At 45.1% G+C, this 25,278-nt stretch overlaps 1 protein-coding gene across 1 annotated transcript in view; it reads left to right on the top strand.

Moving 5' to 3' along the window:
* Positions 1 to 23,537, top strand: part of LOC139382629 (uncharacterized) — a 34,120-nt gene extending 10,583 nt beyond the window's left edge. The window contains exons 4-7 of the mRNA XM_071126727.1: positions 59 to 974; positions 13,126 to 13,283; positions 15,955 to 16,140; positions 23,250 to 23,537. Of these exons, the coding sequence (XP_070982828.1) occupies positions 59 to 974; positions 13,126 to 13,283; positions 15,955 to 16,140; positions 23,250 to 23,537 (1,548 nt within the window). The remainder of the gene's footprint in view (positions 1 to 58; positions 975 to 13,125; positions 13,284 to 15,954; positions 16,141 to 23,249) is intronic.
* Positions 23,538 to 25,278: the final 1,741 nt, after the last annotated feature.

Consider the following 25,278-nt stretch of genomic DNA (forward strand, 5'->3'; position numbering starts at 1 on the left):
CATCACTAACTAACTAATTTTGTTCTTGTTGTTTTGGTCTTTTCCTGTTGTGTCTTAGGTGAGGAAGGTGATGCCCCAGGACACATTCTACTTCTCAATCCTGAAGAACCCTGTTGCCATGATGGAGTCCATCTTCATCTACTACAAGAGCATTCCCGCCTTCCACAAGGCCCGCAGCCTGGACGACTTCCTCGACAACGGTTGGCGTAGTTACAACACGTCCCTGCCCAACAACCACTACGCCCGTAACATCCTGACCTTTGACTTTGGCTTCGACAACAACGTCGCCACAGAGACGCCCGGAGACCTAGAGACGCGGGCCGCCACAGCCATTGGCGCCATCGAGGAGGACTTCCACCTTATCCTCATCTCAGAGTACTTTGACGAATCCATGATCCTGCTCAAGCGTGCCCTCTGCTGGTCTCTGGACGACATCGTCTCCTTCAAGTTGAACAGCCGGAGCGAGCGCGCACGGAACATGCTCTCCCCGCACACCGCCGACAAGATCAGAGCCTGGAACGCCCTTGACTGGCGGCTCTACCTGCACTTTAACGCCACCTTCTGGCGACGCGTGGACACTACTGTGGGGCGTGAGGAGATGAGGCGGGAGGTGACTCGGCTGCAGGAGCAACGTGCCAAACTAGCCAAAACCTGCCTGAAGGATGGTGGTGCAGTGGACCCGTCGCAGGTACAGGATGCAGGGCTGAAGCCCTTCCAGTATGGAGCGGCCATCATCCAGGGCTACAACCTGAACCCTGGGCTGGACGGGCCTACCAAAACACACTGTCAGAACCTGATCACTCCAGAGCTGCAATACACAGACACTCTCTACACCAAGCAGTTCCCGGAGCTTGCCACTAGGCAGAGACAGGCCGCCAAACTGGTCGCCTCACAACGTCAGCTTGGTCCAGCCAAGGTCAGCCCAGACAAAGCAGCCATGGCTGGGCCGGTGAGGGTGAGGGAGGCCCGACACAGTAGGACAGCCAGGAGTGGACCCAGAAACCCTAATGCCCAGAACCAAAATGACCCCTGCCCAACTGTCCTGTCTAAAATCACTGCAGATAGAAGTGAAAGAAACATGCCTTGAGGTGTGGCTCTTTCAACATAGATTATGGGACAATCCAAATCCACAGGAGCTCATCATTGATGCTGAGCACAGGGGTCTTTTTCAGCTGAACAGCCAATGGCTCTGTTTTGTCTGTACAGTGAGGACGTTTCGCTGCACATTATGCTGACTCTGGCTGGCTGCAGTGCATAGGGCCAGTTTGCTGACTTTGGTGGCACTAGGATAAGCTCTAGTGTGTCTATCCAATGATACTGGACCTGTGTGGGTGGAGGGGATGGAGTTGGGGGAGGAAGAGGAAGAGTAGGAAGGAGAGGGAGAGTGCAACTGGGCTGATTGTCCTGCCTTGACTGGTTGGATTGGAAGTAGCATCTCATAAACCCTCTCATCTAATGTCTCCCCTTGCTCTTGTCACACACTGAGGTTTAGAATATGAACCCTTGGGGTGTACTATAGTTTGAATGGCACATACTTGGTCCTATTGATTAAACTGATTGGGGTTGGGTAAGGCCTGTAGTACAGTAGGCCAATGTACAGTACCAGTGAAAAGTTTGGACACACCTACTTATTCCAGGGTTTTTCTTTGTTTTTGCCATTTTCTACAATGTAGAGTAATAGTGAAGACATCAAAACTATGAAATAACACATATGGAATCATGTAGTAACCAAAAAAGTGTTAAACAAATCAAAATATATTTGAGATTTGAGATTCTTCAAAGTAGCCACTCATTGCCTTGACAGCTTTGCACACTCTTGGCATTCCCTCAACCCAACCAGATTCATGAGGTAGTCACCTGGAATGCATTTCAATTAACAGGTGGGCCTTAAAAGTTAATTTGTGGAATTTCTTTCCTTCTTAATTAATGCGTTTGAGCCAATCAGTTGTGTTGTGGCAAGGTAGGGGTGGTATACAGAAGATTGGTAAAAGACCAAGTTCATATTATGGCAAGAACAGCTCAAATAAGCAAAGATAAACTACAGTCCATCATTACTTTTAGACATGAAGGTCAGTCAATACGGAAAATTTTAAGAAATTTGAAAGTCACTTCAAGTGCAGTAGCAGTTTATGATGAAACTGGCTCTCATGAGGACCGCCACAGGAAAGGAAGACTAAATGTTATCTCTGCTGCAAAGGATAAGGTCATTAGAGTTAACTGAACCTCAAATTGCAGCCCAAATAAATGCTTCACAAAGTTCAAGTAACAGACACATCTCAACATCAACTGTTCAGAGGAGACTGCATGAATCAGGCCTTCATGGTCGAATTGCTGCAAAGAAAACTAAAGGACACCAATAAGAAGAAGAGACCTGCATGGGCCAAGAAACACGAGCAATGGACATTAGACTGGTGGAAATCTGTCTTCTTTTGGATGAGTGTCTTTGTGAGACGCAGAGTAGGTGAACGGATGATCCCTGCATGTGTGGGACCCACCATGAAGCATGGAGGAGGAGGTGCAATAGTGTGTGGGTGCTTCGCTGGTGAAACTGTCAGTGATTTATTTTGAATTCAAGGCACAATTTACCAGCATGGCTACCACAGAATTCTGCATTGATACGCCATCCCATCTGGTTTGCGATTTGTTTTTCAATGGGACAATGACCCAAAACATACCTCCAGGCTCTGTAAGGGCTATTTGACCAAGGAGAGTGATGGAGTGCTGAATCAGATGATCTGGCTTCCACAATCACCTGAACTCAAAAAATTTAGATGGTTTGGGATGCGTTGGACCGCAGAGTGAAGGAAAAGGAGCCACCAAGTGCTCAGCATATGTGGGAACTCCTTCAAGACTGTTGGAAAAGCATTCCTCATGAAGCTGGTTTAGAGAATGCCAAAAGTGTGCAAAGAAGTCATCAAAGCAAAGGGTGGTGACTTTGAAGAATCTAAAATGACTACGTGATTCCATATGTGCTATTTCATAGTTTTGTTGTCTTCACTATTATTATACAATGTAGAAAATAGTACAAATAAAGAGAAACCCTTGAATGAGTAAGTGTGTCCAAAATTTTGACTGGTAGTGTATCTGTCTGCTAACACCAACAGACAAACAGTACCTCCACTTTACTACATCTGGCCTCTCATTTAGACAGGAAACATCTCAGGTCTCATTTCTCTGAGTTGATATAAACTTTACTCAGAGAGAAGGTGACTCAATTTGGAGGTGAATAAAATACATGATGGTATGTTAAACATGTACTGTATGTGTAGTGGACTGGGTGTAGTGGGTGAGAAGTCAGGCGCAGGAAGCAGAGAGTTCAGGGTAGCGCTATATTATATGCACAAAACGGCGAACATAAGCCAACCCCACGAAAGCACAGGGTGCACAACAAAACAAATGCCCCAAACACGGGGACTTAAACTGTCCAGCCAAACCCAATGAAATGGGAAACACATAACCCACAGACGTGCACACACGTTAGACAAAACAATCCCGCACAAAGAGCAGGCGGACCTACTGGTAAATAAAGCACGACTAACCAGCCTAAAACACAAACAGGTGAAACCAATAAATAGAAAGGGGGAAAAAGGATCAGTGGCAGCTAGTAAGCCGGTGACGACGACCGCCGAGCGCCACCCGAACAGGAAGGGGAGCCACCTTCAGTGGTGACAGTATGTTAAACATCATAGGAGGCTGGTGTGAGGAGCTATAGGAGGACAGGCTCATTGTAATTTAGATTTTATTTATGTCACACCCTGATCTGTTTCACCTGTCCTTGTGATTGTCTCCACCCCCCTCCTTGCGGCCCATTATCACCCGTGTATTTATACCTGTGTTCTCTGTTTGTCTGTTGCCAGTTCATCTTGTTTGTCAAGTCAACCAGTGTTTTTGTTCTCAGCTCCTGCTTTTCACAGTTTCTCTTTTTCTCACCCTCCTGGTTTTGACCCTTGTCTGTCCTGACTCTGAGCCCGCCTGACTGACCACTCTACCTGCCCCTGAGCCTGCCTGCTGACCTGTACCTTTCCGCCACCTCTGGATTGTTTGACCTCTGCCTACCCTGAGCTTGCCTGCCGTCAGGTACCGTTGCCCCACCTCTGGTTTACTGACCCCTGCCTGCCTTGACCTGCCTATTGCCTGCCCCTGTTGGGTTTTACCTTGATTCCTGATATTTTTTTAGGATCCTCATTAGCCAATGCCAATGGCAACAGATACATTACAGACAAAATATTTTACAATTTACATGCATTTAAAAACATTAACATGTAGTGTGTGTGTGTGCATCTATCAGTTACACATACTGTATCAGTACATATACAGAACAAGTAGGTCACATGGGGGAGAGGCGTTGTGCTGTGAGGTGTTGCTTTATTTGTTTTTTGAAACCAGGTTTGCTGTTCACTTGCTCTTTACAAGATAGAAGGGAGTTCCATGCACTCATGGCTCTGTATAATACTGTATGTTTCCTTGAATTTGTTCTGGACCTGCGGACCGTGAAAAGACCCCTGGTGGCATGTCTGGTGTAGAAAGTGTGTGTGTCAGTGCCAAATGCCTGGAATGGAATCAATGGAATGGTACCAAACACATCAAACACATGGAAACAACGTGTTTGACTCTGTTGCATTGATTCAGTTCCAGTCATTAGAAGGAGCCCGTTCTCCTATAGCTCTTCACATCAGCCTCTTCTCGTAGACATTTAAGGGAAAGATGTAATAACAGAAATACCATTACAAAATGTTTGACTTAAGAGCACATCTCAACTCTTTCGATACCTACCTAAAGACAGCCAGAGCTTGTAATATTCTGTAATAATAGATTTGTACATCAACTATCATGCAGATAGCAGAAAGTTCCTAGAATTTCCTCATCCTTTAAGGTTAGAAACTGAGAGAGATTAAGTGTCTAAAGGTAATTCAGTAACTGAGAGAGATTCAGTTACTAAAGGTAATTCAGTAACTGAAAGACATTCAGTAGGCCACTGTGGAAAAATATTCAGTTACCAAGACGGAGCAAAGGAGCTCTCGATTCTCAGAAATGGGAATCAAATTAAAATGTTAGATTTCTTAGAAGATCAAATGATTTGTCTCTTTAAATTCAAGTGTGCTTTTAAATCATACTGCACTTTAGTGTGAATATATATAAATGAGGTGTAAAGAAATTATCGTAAAATGGAAATGTAGATTTTGTATGTAGAGATGATTTTGTGATGTGAGTCCTTATATCACAATACCTGCCTTTTAAAGTGGTCTGGTATTTAAGTGTATTTTTCTCATTGTTGTGAGCGATGTTGCCACAGATTTCAAATTGAAATGGTCAAATAAAAGGGTCATGAATTATAAATTGTTCTTACTTTTGTGTCTGTTCCCACTTTTGTATGATAAAACAATTGAACCTGATCAGCAGAACAGAATATAGATTGATCTTGGGTATGAGTTGCTGTACAGTCGGGCTTTAGTTTGCAGATCAGACAACAGGTGGGAGGGAGCCTTGTCCTAATAATTTTCCTCTCAGCTTTGCTCAATGACAAACACAGTGCATTTGGAAAGTATTCAGACCCCTTCCCTTTCTCCACATTTTGTTACGTTAAAGCCATATTCTAAAATGGATTTAAAAAAAAATCCACATCAATCTGCAATACCCTATAATGAGAAAGCGAAAACAGGTTTTTAGACATTTTAAATACAGAAATACCTTACATTTACATATTCAGAACCTTTGCTATGAGACTTGAAATTGAGCTCAGGTGCATTCTGTTTCCATTGATCATCCTTGAGATGTTTCTACAACTTGATTTGAGTCCACCTGTGCTAAATTTAATTGACTGGACATGATTTGGAAAGGCACACACCTGTCTTTATAAGATCCCACAGGTGGCAGTTCATGTCAGAGCAAAAACCAAGCCATGAGGTCCAAGGAATTGTTGTTAAAGCTAAGAGACAGGATTGTGTCAATGCACAGATCTGGGGAAGGATACCAAAACATTTCTGCAGCATTGAAGTACAGAGAGATCCTTGATGAAAACCTGCTCCAGAGTGCTCAGTACCTCTGACTGGGGCAAAGGTTCACCTTCCAACTGGACAACGACCCTAAGCACACAGTCAAGACAACTCAGGAGTGGCTTCGAGACAAGTCTCTGAATGTTCTTGAGTGGCCCAACCAGAGCCTGGACTTGAACCTGATCGAACATTACTGGAGATACCTGAAAATAGCTGTGCAGCAACGCTCCCCATCCAACCTGACAGAGCTTGAGAGGATCTGCAGAGAAGAATGGGAGAAACTCCCCAAATACAGGTGTACCAAGCTTGAAGTGTCATGCCCAAGAAACCTTGAGGCTTTAATCACTACCAAAGGTGCTTCAACAATGTACAAAGTAAAGGGTCTGAATACTTATGTAAATGTCATAGTTCTGGGGGGGGGGGAGTTGTTGATAAATGTGCAAAAAAAGAATAACTGTTTTTGCTTTGTCATTACTGGGTATTGTGTGTAGATTGATGAGGGAAATTAACTATTTAATCAATATTATTAAAAAGGCTGTAATATAACAAAATGTGGAAAAAGTCAAGGGGTCTGAATACTTTCCAAATGCACTGTACATGATGGAGAATAGTCTCCTGTGCTAAAATACTATTCTCTCTCTCTCCAATGATGTGTAAAAACTCTGGATGACTGACCATTTGTTGTATTGAAGCTATCGCATTGTCATTTCGGTGCTCCTCCTCCATTGTAAAACAGATTTAGTAAGCTATAGAAATGCATTTACTAATGTCTACATTAGTTTATTCTATTAGAGACACCTTAATGCATACATACAACAATATTAAAATGTATTCCTTAAATATTTTTTTTTTAGAGTACTAATGTTACTGTCCCCACTACAACAAATAAATACTTAATTATATGTAATTATGTACTTGAAACATGGAGGACTGCTCCTCCCAGGAAATACCAATATGGCGGCAGATGGCTTCATTGCAAAAGTATTCCAGGGTTTATTTGTACATCTCTCTCTCAGCCCTCTTTTCTCATCAGTTCTTCAAACAATAGTTATATGACTGAAGTACATCAACAGCTCCACCTAGTGTTCATTATTAGTATGTGCCGAGACCCAATCTGTAAAGGTACCGAATAGAAGACCATTTGTTTATTAAACAAGGTGGCTAACAAACATGAGCATGCATGTGTCAATCTGTGACTTGTTTACACTAGAACATGAATGATGGGTGAACATGTGTTTGTATCTGTGTGTGGTTGTTAGTAGGGTTGTGTGTGCTGTATGTGTGCTTATGCAATTTACTTGAGTAGATTTATAACAGATTTTTGATTGTGTGTGTGTGTATGTGTCAGTGTCAGTGTAAGCATGCATGGCAGCAGGCAGGCCTAATCACAAAACCTTGTGGTGCAGGAATGGCTTGACAGGACATGTTTAATATTTACTCAGAAATCAAATCTGCTAGGAAGGGTAGTGGCTTAAGCAAACAGAAACCCACAAAGCCAACGTCTGGCCTCGCATCTATCACACACCCACAGCAGGGTTTGACAAATAGCCTGTTTGGCATTTAGAGGGAATACATATGTATGTGCGGTCACACCTGAGTGTGCCTGTGAGAAACTGCTGCCAGGCGCTCCGCTGACAAACCTTGCTGTCTGGAGGCAGTCATAAAGTAGCCTCCGGGAATACTGTTCATGACTCTGTTAACTATTTAACCAGTAACGAATGACACTCGTTTGGTCGACACTACTGCATGAAAGCTTTGATACGGACTGACAAAATGGACCACATTTACTAAGGCAAGATTGTCAGCTAAATGTGGCCTAATACGTGTTTTAACATTTACGTTTCATTTGTATTTATTATTGGTTATTACCGTCTTCTGAGGTGTGTGAGGGTTATAAAGAAAATCGGGGTGCCCCGGCATCTTGTGAATTTCGGAAGGGGAGGGGTTCCATTTGGCCATAGTCGACCCTAGATCTGGGGAAACTTCCCCCGGAGCTATCCTAGCCTTCACCTAGTGCACCACCACTACCTACATCCCCAAGGAAAAGCTTGGTGGCCATTTAGGTGGCCATTTACAGCAATGATGTTACGTGTAGTAGTGCGTTCAAACCAATTAAATGTTGTTTTTTCTGGTCAACGAATTTGGTGTCACTTAGGATCTGCCAGTACTTAGTCTTAATGAGGCGTTGAGTTTTAATTTCAAGCAGACAAATGGCATCATTGTTTAATCTGGTTATTTTGATGCAGAGGAGGCCGTTGGGGGGGACAATACTATGGAGAGAGTAGAGCTTGGACATTTTGGACATCCAAAGGTAAAGACAAGAAGAAAAGCCCCTCACAACTGTTATTGCAGCACACGAAACCTGTCTGACAATTTCCTATATACTAAAACATGACCAGTACGGTGGTACTAAAAACTTTTTTTTTCTCTCATGTTCTTTTTCCTTTTCTAATATTCTGTTCCTAGAAAAGTATAGAACCTAGTGAACAGACAGAGGAAAATCAACATCTACCTGCATGTGTGTGGTTTTACTGCTGGACCGGGATCAGATTTGAAGCTGTTCCAAGATCAGGCTTGGCTGCCTCCTCACATTTGTCCAGCTCTACTCTGCCCTACTCTGTTCTATTCTATTAACAGCCTGCTATCCATGCTCTGCTCCACTCAGTTCTCTTAATAGACTGCTAGCCCTGCTCTGCTCCACTCTGTTCTCTTAATAGACTGCTAGCCCTGCTCTGCTCCACTCTGTTCTCATAACAGCCTGCTAGCCCTGCTCTGCTCCACTATGTTCTCTTAATAGCCTGCTAGCCCTGCTCTGCTCCACTCTGTTCTCTTAACAGCCTGCTAGCCCTGCTCTGCTCCACTCTGTTCTCTTAATAGCCTGCTAGCCCTGTGCTATTCCCTCAGTTTCACAACAATCAGACAGCCTCACTCCAAATATCACTCATATCAATGTGAACCAATGTCTCCCTGATACTTTCTACTCTAATGAGTGTGTGTCCATCCACAGAGACTTCAGAAGTTTCGCAGTGCAGTTCTCGCTGTGCAGTTAGTCTGTAACATGATCAAAATGTACAAGCAAGTATCACTCCAGTACCACCCGGCATACACACAATCTCTGTTTCTCAAACACTCTTTTTCACCACCTTGGTATTGCAGTGCATCAGACCCATTCACTGTGTGAAGTGCCTCTAGTTTCTAGTGAATGCAGTATAGTTTATCTAGCTGCCGGTTGGTACACACAGCAATGGTCTCTGTAGGGTTGGACTGCTAAGGATTGATATCAGACAGCTCTCTCTCTAATCTGTGTTTGCTGACCAGGATTACCAGATTAACAAATTCACGCCTCACTGCCCACATTCAGGCCGTTCTGTCCCTGGCTGTGCCTCGTTGCAACTCACTGCGCCCTCTGCATCCATCCATACCTCTCTCAATCCATCCTAGTCTGGTTGGAACCGGCAGCTATCTCCAGTGTCGGACCTGAGATATGATACACTGAGCGGGCTTCTGTCCTGAATGACCATGTCAGTATGTAAGCAGGTGGATGTGTGAGAGAGAAGATCGGAGGAGTGGGAGTGATAGTCAGGGAAGGAGGGAGGTAGAGAGGTAGAACTGTTGTGTCTGTCTGAAAATCATTGAATATGGAAGGCAGATGTGTTTTTTAAACGAAGTGAGTCTTGTTCCAGATGTCTCTGATGTAGCTTTAACATACGCAGACACACACACACACACACACACACAATCTCATGCAATGTTTGTACATGTGTAATATCTAACAAGTGATATAACCTAACAATTTCACAACTACCTTATTAACAACTACCACTTAACAAGTGTAAAGGAATTAATAAGAATATGTACATAAATATATATATGAATGAGTGATGGCCGAACGGCAAGATGCAGTAGATGGTATAGAGTACAGTATATACATATGAGATGAGTAATGTAGGGTATGTAAACATTATATAAAGTGTCATTGTTAAAAGTGGCTAGAGTTGAGTCAGTATGTTGGCAGCAGCCACTCAATGTTAGTGATGGATGTTTAAAACCTCTTGAAGCTAGGGGGCACTATTTTTATGTTTGGAAAAATAACGTTCCCAAAGTAAACGGCCTATTTCTCAGGACCAGATGCTAGAATATGCATATAATTGACAGATTAGGATAGAAAACACTCTAAAGTTTCCAAAACTGTATTGTCTGTGAGTATTGTCTGTGAGTATAACATAACTGATATTGCAGGCGAAACCCTGAGGTAAATCAAACCAGGAAGTGGCTTCTATTTTGAAAACTCCATGTTAGCCTGTGTTTGCTCCATTTAAAGGGATATCAACCAGATTCCTTTTCTTATCGCTTTACCTATCGCTTCCTCCTTTCAGGCTTTTATTTTGAAAAATGAGCGAGAAAGATAACATCGCGTCATTGTATGGCCGGGTGCCAGCAGCGTTTTGCTTGGCGCAACAGAATTTGGGCAGCCATTGCCTTTCCCTCTCCTACTGAAAAAGAAGGTTGCGGTTGATATATTATCCATTATATAGTTTAAAAACAACCTGAGGATTGATTATAAAAAACGTTTGACATGTTTCTGTGGACATTACAGATACTATTTGGAATTTGTCTGCATTGACGTGACCGCTCTTTCCTGTGGATTTCTGAACATAACGCGCCAAACAAACTGAGGTATTTTGGATATAAAAATAATCTTTATGGAACAAAAGGAACATTTATTGTGTAACTGGGAGTCTCGTGAGTGAAAACATCCAAATATCATCAAAGGTAAACAATTAATTTGATTGCTTTTCTGATTTTTGTGACCAAGCTACTGGGATGCTAGGCGTTCATAATGTTTTGTCGAGCGATCGATAAACTTACACAAACGCTTGGATTGCTTTCGCTGTAAAGCATATTTTCAAAATCTGACACAACAGGTGGATTAACAAGAGGCTAAGCTGTGTTTTGCAATATTGTACTTGTGATTTCATAAATATAAATATTTTTAGTAATATTATTCGAACGTGGCGCTATGCAATTCAACGGTTGTTGATGACAATTATCCCGCTAAAGGGATGGGTAGCGTCAAGAAATAACAGTCTGGTGGACTTGAGATAGAAGCTGTTTTTCAGTCTCTCGGTCCCCGCTTTGATGCACCTGTACAGACCTCGCCTTCTGGATGATAGCGGGGTGAACAGGCAGTGGCTCGGGTGGTTGTTGTCCTTGATGATCTTTATGGCCTTCCTGTGACATCGGGTGGTGTAGGTGTCCTGGAGGGCAGGTAGTTTTCCCCCGGTGATGCGTTGTGCGGACCTCACTACCCTCTGGAGAGCCTTAAGGTTATGGGCAGAGCAGTTGCCGTACCAGGCTGGGATACAGCCAGACAGGATGCTCTCGATTGTGCATCTGTAAAAGTTTGTGAGTGTTTTTGGTGACAAGCCGAATTTCTTCAGCCTCCTGAGGTTGAAGAGGCGCTGCTGCGCCTTCTTCACCATGCTGTCTGTGTGGGTGGACCATTTCAGTTTGTCCGTGATGTGTACACCGAGGAACTTAAAACTTTCCACCCTCTCCACTACTGTCCCGCCGATGTGGATAGGGGGCTGCTCCCTCTGCTGTTTCCTGAAGTCCACGATCATCTCCTTTGTTTTCTTGACATTGAGTGTGAGGTTATTTTCCTGACACCACACTCCGATGGCCCTCACCTCCTCCCTGTAGGCAGTCTCGTCATTGTTGGTAATCAAGCCTACGACTGTAGTGTCATCTGCAAACTTGAAGATTGAGTTGGAGGCGTGCATGGCCACGCAGTCGTGGGTGACCAGGAAGTACAGGAGAGGGCTGAGAACGCACCATTGTGGGGACCCAGTGTTGAGGATCAGCGGAGTGGAGATGTTGTTACCTACCCTCACCACCTGGGGGCGGCCCGTCTGGAAGTCCAGGACCTAGTTGCACAAGTCAGGGTCGAGTTTGGAGGGTACTATGGTTAATGACGAGTTTGGAGGGTACTATGGTGTTAAATGCTGAGCTGTAGTCGATGAACAGCATTCTTACATAGGTATTCCTCTTGTCCAGATGGGTTAGGGCAGTGTGCAGTGTGATTGCGATTGCGTCGTCTGTGGACCTATTGGGGCGGTAAGCAAATTGGATTGGGTCTAGGGTGTCAGGTAGGTTGGAGGTGATATGGTCCTTGACTAGTCTCTCAAAGCACTTCATGATGACGGAAGTGAGTGCTACGGGGCGGTAGTCATTTAGCTCAGTTACCTTAGCTTTCTTGGGAACAGGAACAATGGTGGGATTGATTGAATATGTCCGTAAACACACCAGCCAGCTGGTCTGTGCATGCTCTGAGGACGCGGCTGGGGATGCCGTCTGGGCCTGCAGCCTTGCGAGGGTCTCTACTTTGTCTCTATACTGAAGCTTAGCTTGTTTGATTGCCTTGCGAAGCAATCTTGAAGAGTGGAATCCGATTGGCCGAACCCGCCTGAGCGCAGGTGCTTCCTGTTTTAGTTTCTGTCTATAGGCTGGGAGCAACAAAATTGAATCGTGATCAGCTTTTCCGAAGGAGGGCGGGGGAGGGCCTTATATGCGTCGCGGAAGTTAGAATAACAATGATCTAGGGTTTTCCCATCCCGGGTAGCGCAATCGATATGCTGATAGAATTTAGGGAGCCTTGTCTTCAGATTAGCCTTGTTAAAATCCCCAGCTACAATAAATGCAGCCTCAGGATATGTGGTTTCCAGTTTACATAGAGTTGAATTAAGTTATTTCAGGGCCGTCGATGTGTCTGCTTGGGGGGGAATATACACGACTGTGATTATGATCGAAGAGAATTCTCTTGGTAGATAATGCGGTCGGCATTTGATTGTGAGGAATTCTAAGTCAGGTGAACAAAAGGACTTGAGTTCCTGTATGTTGTTATGGTTCTCTTGGTTCTTGGCCACACTGAGTATCCCTCAGCCATGCAGCTCAGACTGGCCTCCGTGGGCTGATATGGGAAGTGTGTGAGTATTCATAAGGCAGAAGTATTTTTTTATGAGTTCTGACCACATTCGAGCCAAATGGTTGCAGAGAAGAATACATATATATGTGACACCTTGTGATAAACTTATCTACAGTAACATATTGATGTGTGTATTCTTGTGTCCAGTTTTGGTCACTGGTCGAGTCATCATTTGTCAGGACCCACAGAACGTCTGTCTGATCCTGCGAGGTCTGGCCCTGGTCTCTAAGAAGTGTGTGGACCAGCACACAGGAGAGATCAGCCACAAGACTGCTGTCTTCCTCCAGACTGGCAGGAGCTCCGGGGTCAGTTTTACTATCACTTTGACCTCTGGACCTCTTTACATTGACCAAAAATGCAAAGCAAAACTATTTTTCTCACCTTCTAATATGACGTTATTATAACCTTATTGTATTGTTATTGTAACCTGACTGGAATGGTTCCAAGATGTGGCCATTTTGAATGGTGCAAGGAGGAATGCCACTGTCTGGCACTCCTTATCACGGTCTCACCAACTGAATGAATCTCTCACTGAATTAATGAATTAATGATTAAATGAATGACTGAATGAATGACTGAATGACTGGCTGAATCTCACTTAATATTGTTCTTAACACTTTTTGTCCTCACCTCATTCTGAAGGACTTCAAAGACACATTGAGTGAGTGTCGAAGGTAGCAATGTTTTTTTTAAATCCAGGACTAGGCTTAATCTCTGTCTGGGAAACTGTCCCTAAAACTTCGGGAACTATTGTCTTCCGCCTTATTGTCTGAGGGCAGCTGTACTGACTGTACTCCTATTGGCTTTGCTGAGATCATGTAAATGGATACTTTTCTACTTCCTCCCAAGGCAACCCTATCACTGGTACACACAACAGGTAGCTAACTTACTTAGCTACACAACTGTTTTCCTCAAGTCAATATACTTCCCGGGAGGGAAGTATAAAATTATCTTAAACTCCAATGAAGTCTATTTAATGGTGACATTGAACAGAAACATGCTAACTTAGAATTAAAATAATGTGGCCTAAGGCTAGCAGGCAGAACCCGAGGAGGTCACACACTGTTCTGGAGGCTGACTCAGTATTCTCTAGCGTGGAACTCAGAAATGCACAATGGGTTTCCTCACCATATTGAATTTACCACTGTTTTTTATGTTATTTGGAAAATTAATTCAGATTGGAGTGGTATTATATTAATGAAATTACTATTACAGAGAGAGTAAATAGAGGGCTAAGGTAGTAAAAACAGTTTCCTTTGGGTTTTGTGGTGTACAGATGTAGGATCTTAATTTGATCCAGTTTGCTACAGCAGGAAAATAATGTGAATAATGTGAGTTATTGTGTGGAGAGTTTTTCAAAGTGGAAAAATGTTCACCAGCACATGAGGGATCAAATTAAAATCCTACATCTGTATGGACCTTTTCGGTCCCTTATTGAATTCTGTTTCCCTCACCTTGGCGTTGTATTCAGGAGGGACACAGTCATATCAATGGGCACAAGATCCTTTGTGTTCGTCTTTGTTACAGTTTTTTACAATCACTTTGGCACTCATTTCAAAACATTGATGTGATTTTTCAAAACTCTAGACACTTTTTCCAATTGCTTGGATACAATACACAAAGCTAAGATAATTTGTTCATTGAACTAAAATCACCTGTTCAAAATGACACAACTTTATCTATGGATGTAATATTTCATCATCATTCTTTATCAGACACTGTTTCTATGGTCCCATGTACCACTTTTCCAGACCACGTTTTCACATTTAGTTTCAGACCTACTTTATTAGGTACACCTATCTAGTACTGGGTAGGATCCCCTATTGCCGCCACAACAGCCTGAATTAAGTGCGTTAAGAGTTAAGAGATGCCCTTCTGCACACCACTGTTTTAAACAGAACAACAACTAAAGCTCTATACTCTATATACTCTATATATTGAGTTGCAGGCAGCCACATGATTTGCTGTTCGAAGAAACAGGCCATTTGAGTTAACACACAGGTGTACCTAATAAAGTTGCCAGTGAGTGTATGTATGCAGGCCCTTGTAAATGATTTTCCAATACTGCCAACTTGTTACTGATGATTGATTTCACATTGTGGTACGAGTATATAGTGAAATGAGTGGTATCCACCTACAACAACACAGCGATAACATGGAACCAGCAGGTGATCCAGGTCACAATAGAGGTCAAGCAGTGGGAGGAGGAAGACATGGTGGTCAATGGAATGGCAGGGGACAAGCACCCCTTCTGAGAGGTGTTTATGGGCCTCGTTTGAGAGGTGTGGGGGAACATGGTAGAATACAAGGCCACGGACCAAGACATGGGCAGCAACAGCAAAGAGTGTCCAATGAAATCCAAGCAAAAGTTGTAAACATGTCGTAAATCATGGTATGACAATGACTGAGGCAGCTACAATGATTCAACCAAACCTCAGAAGATTAACCGTGGCCTCAATCATCAGACCTTTCCGCAATGGGAACCGGTAAGTCTTTAGCATGCACTAAACATTAGGCTACTCTCAATTGTCAAATGACTGTATACTGCATGCCAATGTGTACCACAGATTAGGTGATGTGACTTAATGTGTTCTTACTGTAATTTTCCCTGCAGAATTGAGACTAGGACAAACAAGGGGAGGCAGAGGCAAAATTCTGACTGACCAACAAGAGCAGGCTGTGGTCAATTTGGTTCGGGCCAGAAATAATATTCGCCTTACAGAAATTCGGCAGCACATCTTGGACAATGACAACATGTTCAACAATGTGGAAGCCATAAGTTTGCTGACTATTGCACCCATGCTGAAAAGGCACCAGGGTCTCTAAAACAGCTATACCGTGTGCCTTTTGAAAGAAATGCAACTGAGGACTGAGTATGTTCAGGTATGTTCAGTTTCAAGATGCCTGTTGTGAAAAATTCCCCCCAAATTCTACATCATTGTAATCAGTAATTCTCTTTCCAAACTGTCTTTTTAGAGGGTGATGGAGCTGGATGCTGACGAAAACCATCACAAATTCCTCTTTTTGGATGAGGCAGGCTTCAACCTGGCCAAGACATGTTGGAGAGGTCGGAATTTCATTTGCCAGCAGACAATCATCCAAGTACCTGGACAACGTGGGGCCAACATCACCATGTGTGCAGCTATATCGGAAGATGGTGTGGTGGGATGCAGACCTCGTATTGGATCATATAATGCAGCTCTCCTTGTAACCTTCCTTGATGAGCTAAATCAGGTCTGTAGAGCTGATGTCGTGGTGGGACGCAGACCTCGTATTGGATCATATAATGCAGCTCTCCTTGTAACCTTCCTTGATGAGCTAAATCAGATCTGTAGAGCTGATGGTGTGAACTATGTCATTGTGTGGGATAATGTCAGGTTCCACCATGCTCAAATGGTGCAAGCATGGTTTCAGGCCCATCCACAATTTACCATCCTGTACTTACCCCCATACTCTCCTTTCCTTAACGCGATTGAGGAATTTTTCTCCACATGGAGGTGGAAGGTATATGATAGGCGCCCTCACGAACAAGTCACCCTTCTCCAGTCCATGGATGACGCAAGCAATGACATCACGGCAGACCAGTGTCAGGCCTGGATTCACCCTGCAATAACATCACGGCAGACCAGTGTCAGGCCTGGATTCACCATGCAATAACATCACGGCAGACCAGTGTCAGGCCTGGATTCACCATGCAATAACATCACGGCAGACCAGTGTCAGGCCTGGATTCACCATGCAATGACATCACGGCAGACCAGTGTCAGGCCTGGATTCACCATGCAATGACATCACGGCAGACTAGTGTCAGGCCTGGATTCATGCCCAAATATGCTTCCCAAGATGTTTAGCTAATGAAAACATCCATGTAAGGACCGACGCTGGAGTCGAGAAGCAGGTACGGGGAGTCAGACATTTAATGAGGAACAGACAAGGAACAAGACAGGAACAGACAAGGAACAAGACAGGAACAGACAAGGAACAAGACAGGAACAAGACAGGAACAAGACAGGAACAGACAAGGAACAAGACAGGAACAGACAAGGAACAAGACAGGAACAAGACAGGAACAAGACAGGAACAAGACAGGAACAGACAAGGATCAAGACAGGAACAGACAAGGAACAAGACAGGAACAGACAAGGAACAAGACAGGAACAGACAAGGAACAAGACAGGAACAGACAAGGAACAAGACAGGAACAGACAAGGAACAAGACAGGAACAGACAAGGAACAAGACAGGAACAAGACAGGAACAGACAAGGAACAAGACAGGAACAGACAAGGAACAAGACAGGAACAGCGTCAGCACACGGGTAACAAAATGACATACAGATGTTAATGTGGAAGCGGGGAACAGAGCTGGGGGACAGACAGATATAGGGAAGGAAATAACAGGTGATTGAGTCCAGGTGAGTCCAAATGATCACAGATGCGCGTGTCGAGGGATGCAGAGGTGTGTAAGGATGGTGGCAGGAGTGCGTAATGCTGGGGAGCCCGGCGCCCTCGAGCACGATGGGGGAAGAGCGGGAGCAGGCGTGACACATTGTGATGTGGATGAGAAGACATGACTGATAGAAATATAGAAGTACAGTAATCAATCCTTTGTTTAGATTTTTATAGTAAGCCAGGTGAGGAACACTGCAGTTGATGTTTTACTGTAGTTTTTGACATTTTTTGTAGCTAATTATTTTTGCTTTGATTCAAAGAAACCTATGCTGTGATTTTATTGTACTTCATTAACACATTTCAGATATTGTTCAATGATTCCACTGTCTCTGCAGTGTTCTCTCTACTAGTCATTTTACAGTGATGTATTTACGTGTAGTACTATTATGAAACATGTATCACATATTTTGTACTACGATATTTAATGATTGTATGAACAACTACACAGTGAAACTCTCCGTATCTTGTGTGTGGGTGATCTAAATTAATGTTCCTATGGTATTTCATGATAAATTAGTTATTTGAAACGACGATTCTGCAAGTGAAAGGTTTCTTTAAAGATATGAATGCACAATGCAATGTTTTGAACATTGGACATTCTGTGTTACAAGTGATGACTGTTTTGAGTTTTGTGTCTAGAGTTTTGAAAAATGACCGCAAGGTTCTGAAATTTGTGCCAAAGTGATTGTAAAAAAACTGTAAATGACCTATGTAACACATGTAGTTGTTTTATATCTAGGGCACGGTTCAGCTTCTTAAGAAACACTCAGCTGCAAAACCCTGCCTCCACGTGTTACGTACGTGAGGAGAGACGGACCAGGGGCGCAGCGGATGTTGAGTTCCACATATTTATTATAAAGTGAAACTTAGCAACAATAAATCAATAAACTGACAAAGAAAGGTGAATACGTGGTGCACATGCACAAAACACAAAATAATATCCCACAATCACAGGTGGGAAAAATGCAACCTAAATATGATCCCCAATTAGAGACAACGATTACCAGCTGCCTCTAACCGTTGACCCTCGCTGGAGGTTCCGGACTGTGGACCGTCGCTGGAGGTTCCGGACTGTGGACCGTCGCAGGAGGTTCCGGACTGTGGACCGTCGTAGGAGGTTCCGGACTGTGGACCGTCGCAGGAGGTTCCGGACTGTGGACCGTCGCAGGAGGTTCCGGACTGTGGACCGTCGCTGGAAGCTCTGGACTGTGAACGTCGCCAGAATCTCTGGCGCTCTGGCGCACTGTACTGGGGAAGCACACTGGAGGCCTAGTGCGAGGAGCTGGCAAAGGAAGTAATGGGCTGTGAAGGCACACTGGAAACCTGGTGCGTAGACCCTGCACAAATGGTACCGGACCAATGACACGCTCCTCAAGGCTTGTTTGGAGAGCTGGCACAGGACGTACAGGGCTGGGAAGGCGTACTGGAGACCTGGTGCGTGGAGCCGGCACAGATTTTACCAGACTGATAGCACACTCCTTAGGACAAGTACGGAGAGTTGACTCAGGTGGCATTAAACTGATAGCACACTCCTTAGGACAAGTACGGAGAGCTGACTCAGGTGGCATTAAACTGATAACACACTCCTTAGGGCAAATGTTGTGCATCCTCCACCAACTCCACAACTCTCTCCGTTCTTTCTCTTCCAATATCTCCATCCACTCACTGACGGTCTCTTCCCCCAGACTGGCTCTGGTTCACTCCTCGGATCCGCCAACCACCCCTTGTGTCCTCCCCCCAAAAAGTATTTTTGGGCTGTTTTTTGGGCGTTCTCTGTGGCTGTGAATCCTGTCTTGCCATGATTTCCTCCCAAGTCCAGGATACCTTCCCATCTAAGACCTCCTCCCAAGTCCAGGATCCCTTCTCCTCCTGGGCACGCTGCTTGGCCCTGTTGTTGTGGGATATTCTGTCACGTACGTGAGGAGAGACGGACCAAGGCTCAGCGAATGTTGAGTTCCACATATTTATTATAAAGTGAAACTTAGCAACAATAAATCAATAAACTAACAACGAAACGTGGTGCACATGCACAAAACACAAAATAATGTCCCACAAACACAGGTGGGAAAAATGCAACCTAAATATGATCCCCAATTAGAGAGCCTGCATCTAATTGGGAATCATACAAATCACCAACATAGAAAATAAACTAGAACACCACATAGAAATAAATAAACTAGATCACCCCCAGTCACGCCTTGACCTAATACACCTTAGAGAAACAATGGCTCTCTATGGTCAGGGCGTGACACCACTCCTCAAGAATGAGTGAGTAAGGTTGGATTACCGCTCGTCTGCCAGTGTGTGTGTGTGTGTGTGTGTGTGTGTGTGTGTGTGTGTGTGTGTGTGTGTGTGTGTGTGTGTGTGTGTGTGTGTGTGTGTGTGTGTGTGTGTGTATCTAGGGTCAGGGAGGGCCAGTAAACCAGCAGGACATCTGGAAGGGTCTGTTTATAGTCTGAGGTCTAATTTGAATTATTCAAAGCCTGTTCTCAAACCATATCACTGTGGTGGCAGCACACTGTCATTTACATATGCCACTATCAACTCTCACAGAGGATCTACTTAGCAATTTATTTCATAAAAAAGGAAAAAACAACAACAGTATTTCATGGGTGCCATTAGCTATCGGGGGGGGGCTCAAATAATTAACTCAACAGGAAGGCAATTTTACAAGGCTATGCCGTTACTTCTTTGGGGAGGGAAAATGAAGTGCTTGTGTTTACTGCTGGGGCTCAGGGGAAACTGGAGATGCAGAGTGTGTTTTGGTACTACACCAGTGTTGTGGTTGAAAGAGACACTTATGTAATGAAAGTTTGAGGAGCATTTAAAGGCCATTCTGTTCTCCGGAACGGCTGGAATAGTTTGATTAAATGTCATTGCGCCACGCTTCACAGAGGGATGGTAGTGTATAGAGGATGATTGTCGACCAACATGAGCTTTTGTTTGGACAAAAAAACATGTTCCTTTCGACTGTATCTTTTCCTTTATAGCATATTTTCTTGTAATTACGTTAGCCAGCATGACTGCTTGCTGATTGAATCATATGAATTGTGTTTGTGTTTTGAATGCTTTCAGGTGGTTGGACTACAAAGATAACAAAATCCAGCGGAAACCTGAGTATGGACTGCAGGATAGATGATAATAATAATAGCAATATTTAAACTACAACAGATTAAAGGGCCGATTTACACGCCTACATTGATGATTGAATAGTAAAGAATAAAATGAGTGGAGAGATAAAGAATATGTTTCATTATATAGAGTCTAAGACATGGGGGTGTGGGGGGGGGGGGGGGGGGGGGTGCTAAACTGACAGATGGAATAGTTTTTAAAGATGATCATACAATGGCTATTTGATTTGGAAAGTTAGGAATCAAAACAAATGTAGGTATCAAAACAAATTATATAATAAATATTTGATAAAATATTGGTTTTGGACTTTACTACTAAAGCCCATAGAAACGCGCTGAATAACACATTCAGAAATGGCAAAAGGACAGTCAAAAAATAAATCATAAGAAACCCTCATACTTCCATTCGTTTTTTAAACCGGTACCGGTTCCCTTCAGACGTGTCCCGTTGCAATTGTAGAGCAAAACGAAGAACATGAGAATCTCCCCTTTTCACTAGTCCCATTAGTTTGTAGCCCAAACGGTTCGGATGCTACCAAACAGAAGTTGGCACATCGCAGGTACCGAGTTCAGATGGGTCTCCTGACACTTGCGGGGGTCATAGAACAAAACGAGATTCTCACCTGAGAGCCTCCTCTTTCCATAGAGTGGTCATGATAGTTTTTTAGGTCAAACCGTTCATACGCTACAGAAGTTTATGTGAGAAGACTGATTTTTCTCATGGTCTGACAAACACTCTAGCTCTGCCACCTTTCACCGCAGATGAAACCGGGGAAGTGCGACACTGGCGGATTAGGATGCATCCAATGCAAAAAAACGTATCTCTAGTTTAAACTGACAGGATTTGATGGGGATTTTTTTGTTATGTAACTTAGATTGATGGACCCCTGAGTCAATCAACTCTAGGAGGTTAACTGCTACTCTGTCCTGTCTTCAGGTGTGTCCTCAGGTGTGTGTGGAGAGAAAGTCAGCGCTGTCCTCTGGGGGGGGGGGGGGGGGGGATACATTAGATTTGGTAAAAGAACGTCAGTGAATAATTAGTGTTAGACATGAAGGTCAGTCAATATGGAACATTTCAAGGACTGTGAAAGTTTCTTCAAGCGCAGTCGCAAACACCACCAAGCGCTATGATGAAACTGGCTCTCACGAGGACCGCCACAGGAATAGAAGACCCATAGTTACCTCTGCTGCAGAGGTAATTAGAGTCATTAGAGTTACCAGCATCAGATATTGCAGGCCAAATAAATACTTCACAGAGTTCAAGTAACAAACACATCTCAACATCAACTGTTCAGAGGAGACTGCGTGAATCAGGCCTTCATGGTCTAATTGCTGCAAAGAAACCACTACTAAAGGACACCAATAAAAAGAAGAGACATGCTTAGGCCAAGAAACACCAGCAATGGACATTAGACCGGTGGAAATTTGTCCTTAGGCCTGCAGTCCAAATTTGAGATTTTTGGTTCTAACCACCGTGTCTTTGTGAGATGCGGTGTGGGTGAACGGATGACCTCTGCATGTGTATTTCCCACCGTGAAGCATGGAGGAGGAGGAGGTGTGATGTATTGGGGTGCTTTGATGGTGACACAGTCTGTTATGTATTTAGACTTCCAAGCACATTTAACCAGCATCGCAACCACAGCATTCTGCAGCGATACACCATCCCACCTGGTTTGGGCTTAGTGGGACTATCATTTGTTTTTCAACAAGACAATGACCCAACACACCTCCAGGCTGTGTAAGGAGTGTGATGGAGTGCTGCATCAGATGACCTGGCCTCCACAATCCCCCGAACTCAAACAAATTGAGATGGTTTGGGATGACTCAAAAGCAGCCAATAATTGCTAGGCATATGTGGGAACTCCTTCAAGACTGTTGGAAAAGCATTCCGGGTGAAGCTGGTTGAGAGAATGCCAAGAGTGTGCAAAGCTGCCATCAAGGCAGATGGTAGCTATTTGAAATATACTTTGATTTGTTTTACACTATTTTGGTTATTCCATATGTGTTATTTCATAGTTTTGATGTCTTCACTATTATTCTACAATATAGAACATTTTTTAAATAAAGAAAAACCTTTGAATGAGTAGGTGTTCTAAAACTTTTGACAGGTAGTGTACCTCAACACACTCACCAAACAGGTATTATCTGTGTCAGTCGCTGACAACCCAGATAATTTTATTTCCAGTTGAGTTGACTCTACAGTGGAGGAGCAGTCAGTTGAACACGGCTACATGGTCAGCTTCAAAGAGACAATTCATTTCTCAAGACCCTTCTTTGATGAACTGTCTCTCCTCTGCACTGACATGCTGTTTTGGAGAGTAGGTATAATGGCCTTCTTATCCCAACATTCTCTTCCAATGTTAGAGGATTCAAGGACAGGAAGCTTTAACTAAGCAAACAAACCTCTTGCTACTGTCGGTCATCAGTCAGTTGCACATTGCGATATGTTTTAAAGGAGTGTTTGGATCCAATCAAACGTTACCAATGTAAAGTTAGCTTAGTAGAACCCCCCCGCCCCCAAGCTAACATAAAGGGGTCCTAGATTCCAAATCAAATATTTATCACCATCTTAAAACAATATTGTATGTATTAGTCATATGTTGTATGAAATAGGATACTCAGCATGCAGTATATCACTGGTATGTCTATGAATAGGTATTATCTCAGACTGTATCCCCTTCCCGCCCCAGATGTACCCATTAGAGAGCGCACTACCGAGCCAGCTTCATCCCCCTCCCGCCCCAGATGTACCCCTTAGATTGCTCAATACCGAGCCAGCTTCATCCCCCTCCCGCCCCAGATGTACCCCTCAGAGAGCTCAATACCGAGCCAGCTTCATCCCCCTCCCGCCCCAGATGTACCCCTCAGAGAGCTCACTACCGAGCCAGCTTCATCCCCCTCCCACCCCAGATGTACCCCTCAGAGAGCTCACTACCGAGCCAGCCTCATCCCCCTCCCACCCCAGATGTACCCCTTAGAGAGCTCACTACCGAGCAAGCTTCATCCCCCTCCTGCCCCAGATGTACCCCTCAGAGAGCTCACTACCGAGCCAGCTTCATCCCCCTCCCGCCCCAGATGTACCCCTTAGAGAGCTCACTACCGAGGAAGCTTCATCCCCCTCCTGCCCCAGATGTACCCCTCAGAGAGCTCACTACCGAGCCAGCTTCATCCCCCTCCCGCCCCAGATGTACCCCTTAGAGAGCTCACTACCGAGGAAGCTTCATCCCCCTCCTGCCCCAGATGTACCCCTCAGAGAGCTCACTACCGAGCCAGCTTCATCCCCCTCCTGCCCCAGATGTACCCCTCAGAGAGCTCACTACCGAGCCAGCTTCATCCGCCTCCTGCCCCAGATGTACCCCTCAGAGAGCTCACTACCGAGCCAGCCTCATCCCCCTCCCGCCCCAGATGTACCCCTTAGAGAGCTCACTACCGAGCAAGCTTCATCCCCCTCCTGCCCCAGATGTACCCCTCAGAGAGCTCACTACCGAGCCAGCTTCATCCCCCTCCTGCCCCAGATGTACCCCTCAGAGAGCTCACTACCGAGCCAGCTTCATCCCCCTCCCGCCCCAGATGTACCCCTCAGAGAGCTCACTACCGAGCAAGCTTCATCCCCCTCCTGCCCCAGATGTACCCCTCAGAGAGCTCACTACCGAGGAAGCTTCATCCCCCTCCCGCCCCAGATGTACCCCTCAGAGAGCTCACTACCGAGCCAGCTTCATCCCCCTCCCGCCCCAGATGTACCCCTCAGAGAGCTCACTACCGAGCCAGCTTCATCCCCCTCCCGCCCCAGATGTACCCCTCAGAGAGCTCACTACCGAGCCAGCTTCATCCCCCTCCCGCCCCAGATGTACCCCTCAGAGAGCTCACTACCGAGCCAGCTTCATCCCCCTCCCGCCCCAGATGTACCCCTCAGAGAGCTCACTACCGAGCCAGCTTCATCCCCCTCCTGCCCCAGATGTACCCCTCAGAGAGCTCACTACCGAGCCAGCTTCATCCCCCTCCCGCCCCAGATGTACCCCTCAGAGAGCTCACTACCGAGCCAGCTTCATCCCCCTCCCGCCCCAGATGTACCCCTCAGAGAGCTCACTACCGAGCCAGCTTCATCCCCCTCCTGCCCCAGATGTACCCCTCAGAGAGCTCACTACCGAGCCAGCTTCATCCCCCTCCCGCCCCAGATGTACCCCTCAGAGAGCTCACTACCGAGCCAGCTTCATCCCCCTCCCGCCCCAGATGTACCCCTCAGAGAGCTCACTACCGAGCCATCTTCATCCCCCTCCTGCCCCAGATGTACCCCTCAGAGAGCTCACTACCGAGCCAGCTTCATCCCCCTCCCGCCCCAGATGTACCCCTCAGAGAGCTCACTACCGAGCCAGCTTCATCCCCCTCCCGCCCCAGATGTACCCCTCAGAGAGCTCACTACCGAGCCAGCTTCATCCCCCTCCTGCCCCAGATGTACCCCTCAGAGAGCTCACTACCGAGGAAGCTTCATCCCCCTCCCGCCCCAGATGTACCCCTCAGAGAGCTCACTACCGAGCCAGCTTCATCCCCCTCCTGCCCCAGATGTACCCCTCAGAGAGCTCACTACCGAGCCAGCTTCATCCCCCTCCCGCCCCAGATGTACCCCTCAGAGAGCTCACTACCGAGCCAGCTTCATCCCCCTCCTGCCCCAGATGTACCCCTCAGAGAGCTCACTACCGAGGAAGCTTCATCCCCCTCCCG

The sequence above is a fragment of the Oncorhynchus clarkii genome, chromosome 24 (assembly GCF_045791955.1).
Source record: "Oncorhynchus clarkii lewisi isolate Uvic-CL-2024 chromosome 24, UVic_Ocla_1.0, whole genome shotgun sequence".
Lineage (NCBI taxonomy): Eukaryota > Metazoa > Chordata > Actinopteri > Salmoniformes > Salmonidae > Oncorhynchus > Oncorhynchus clarkii.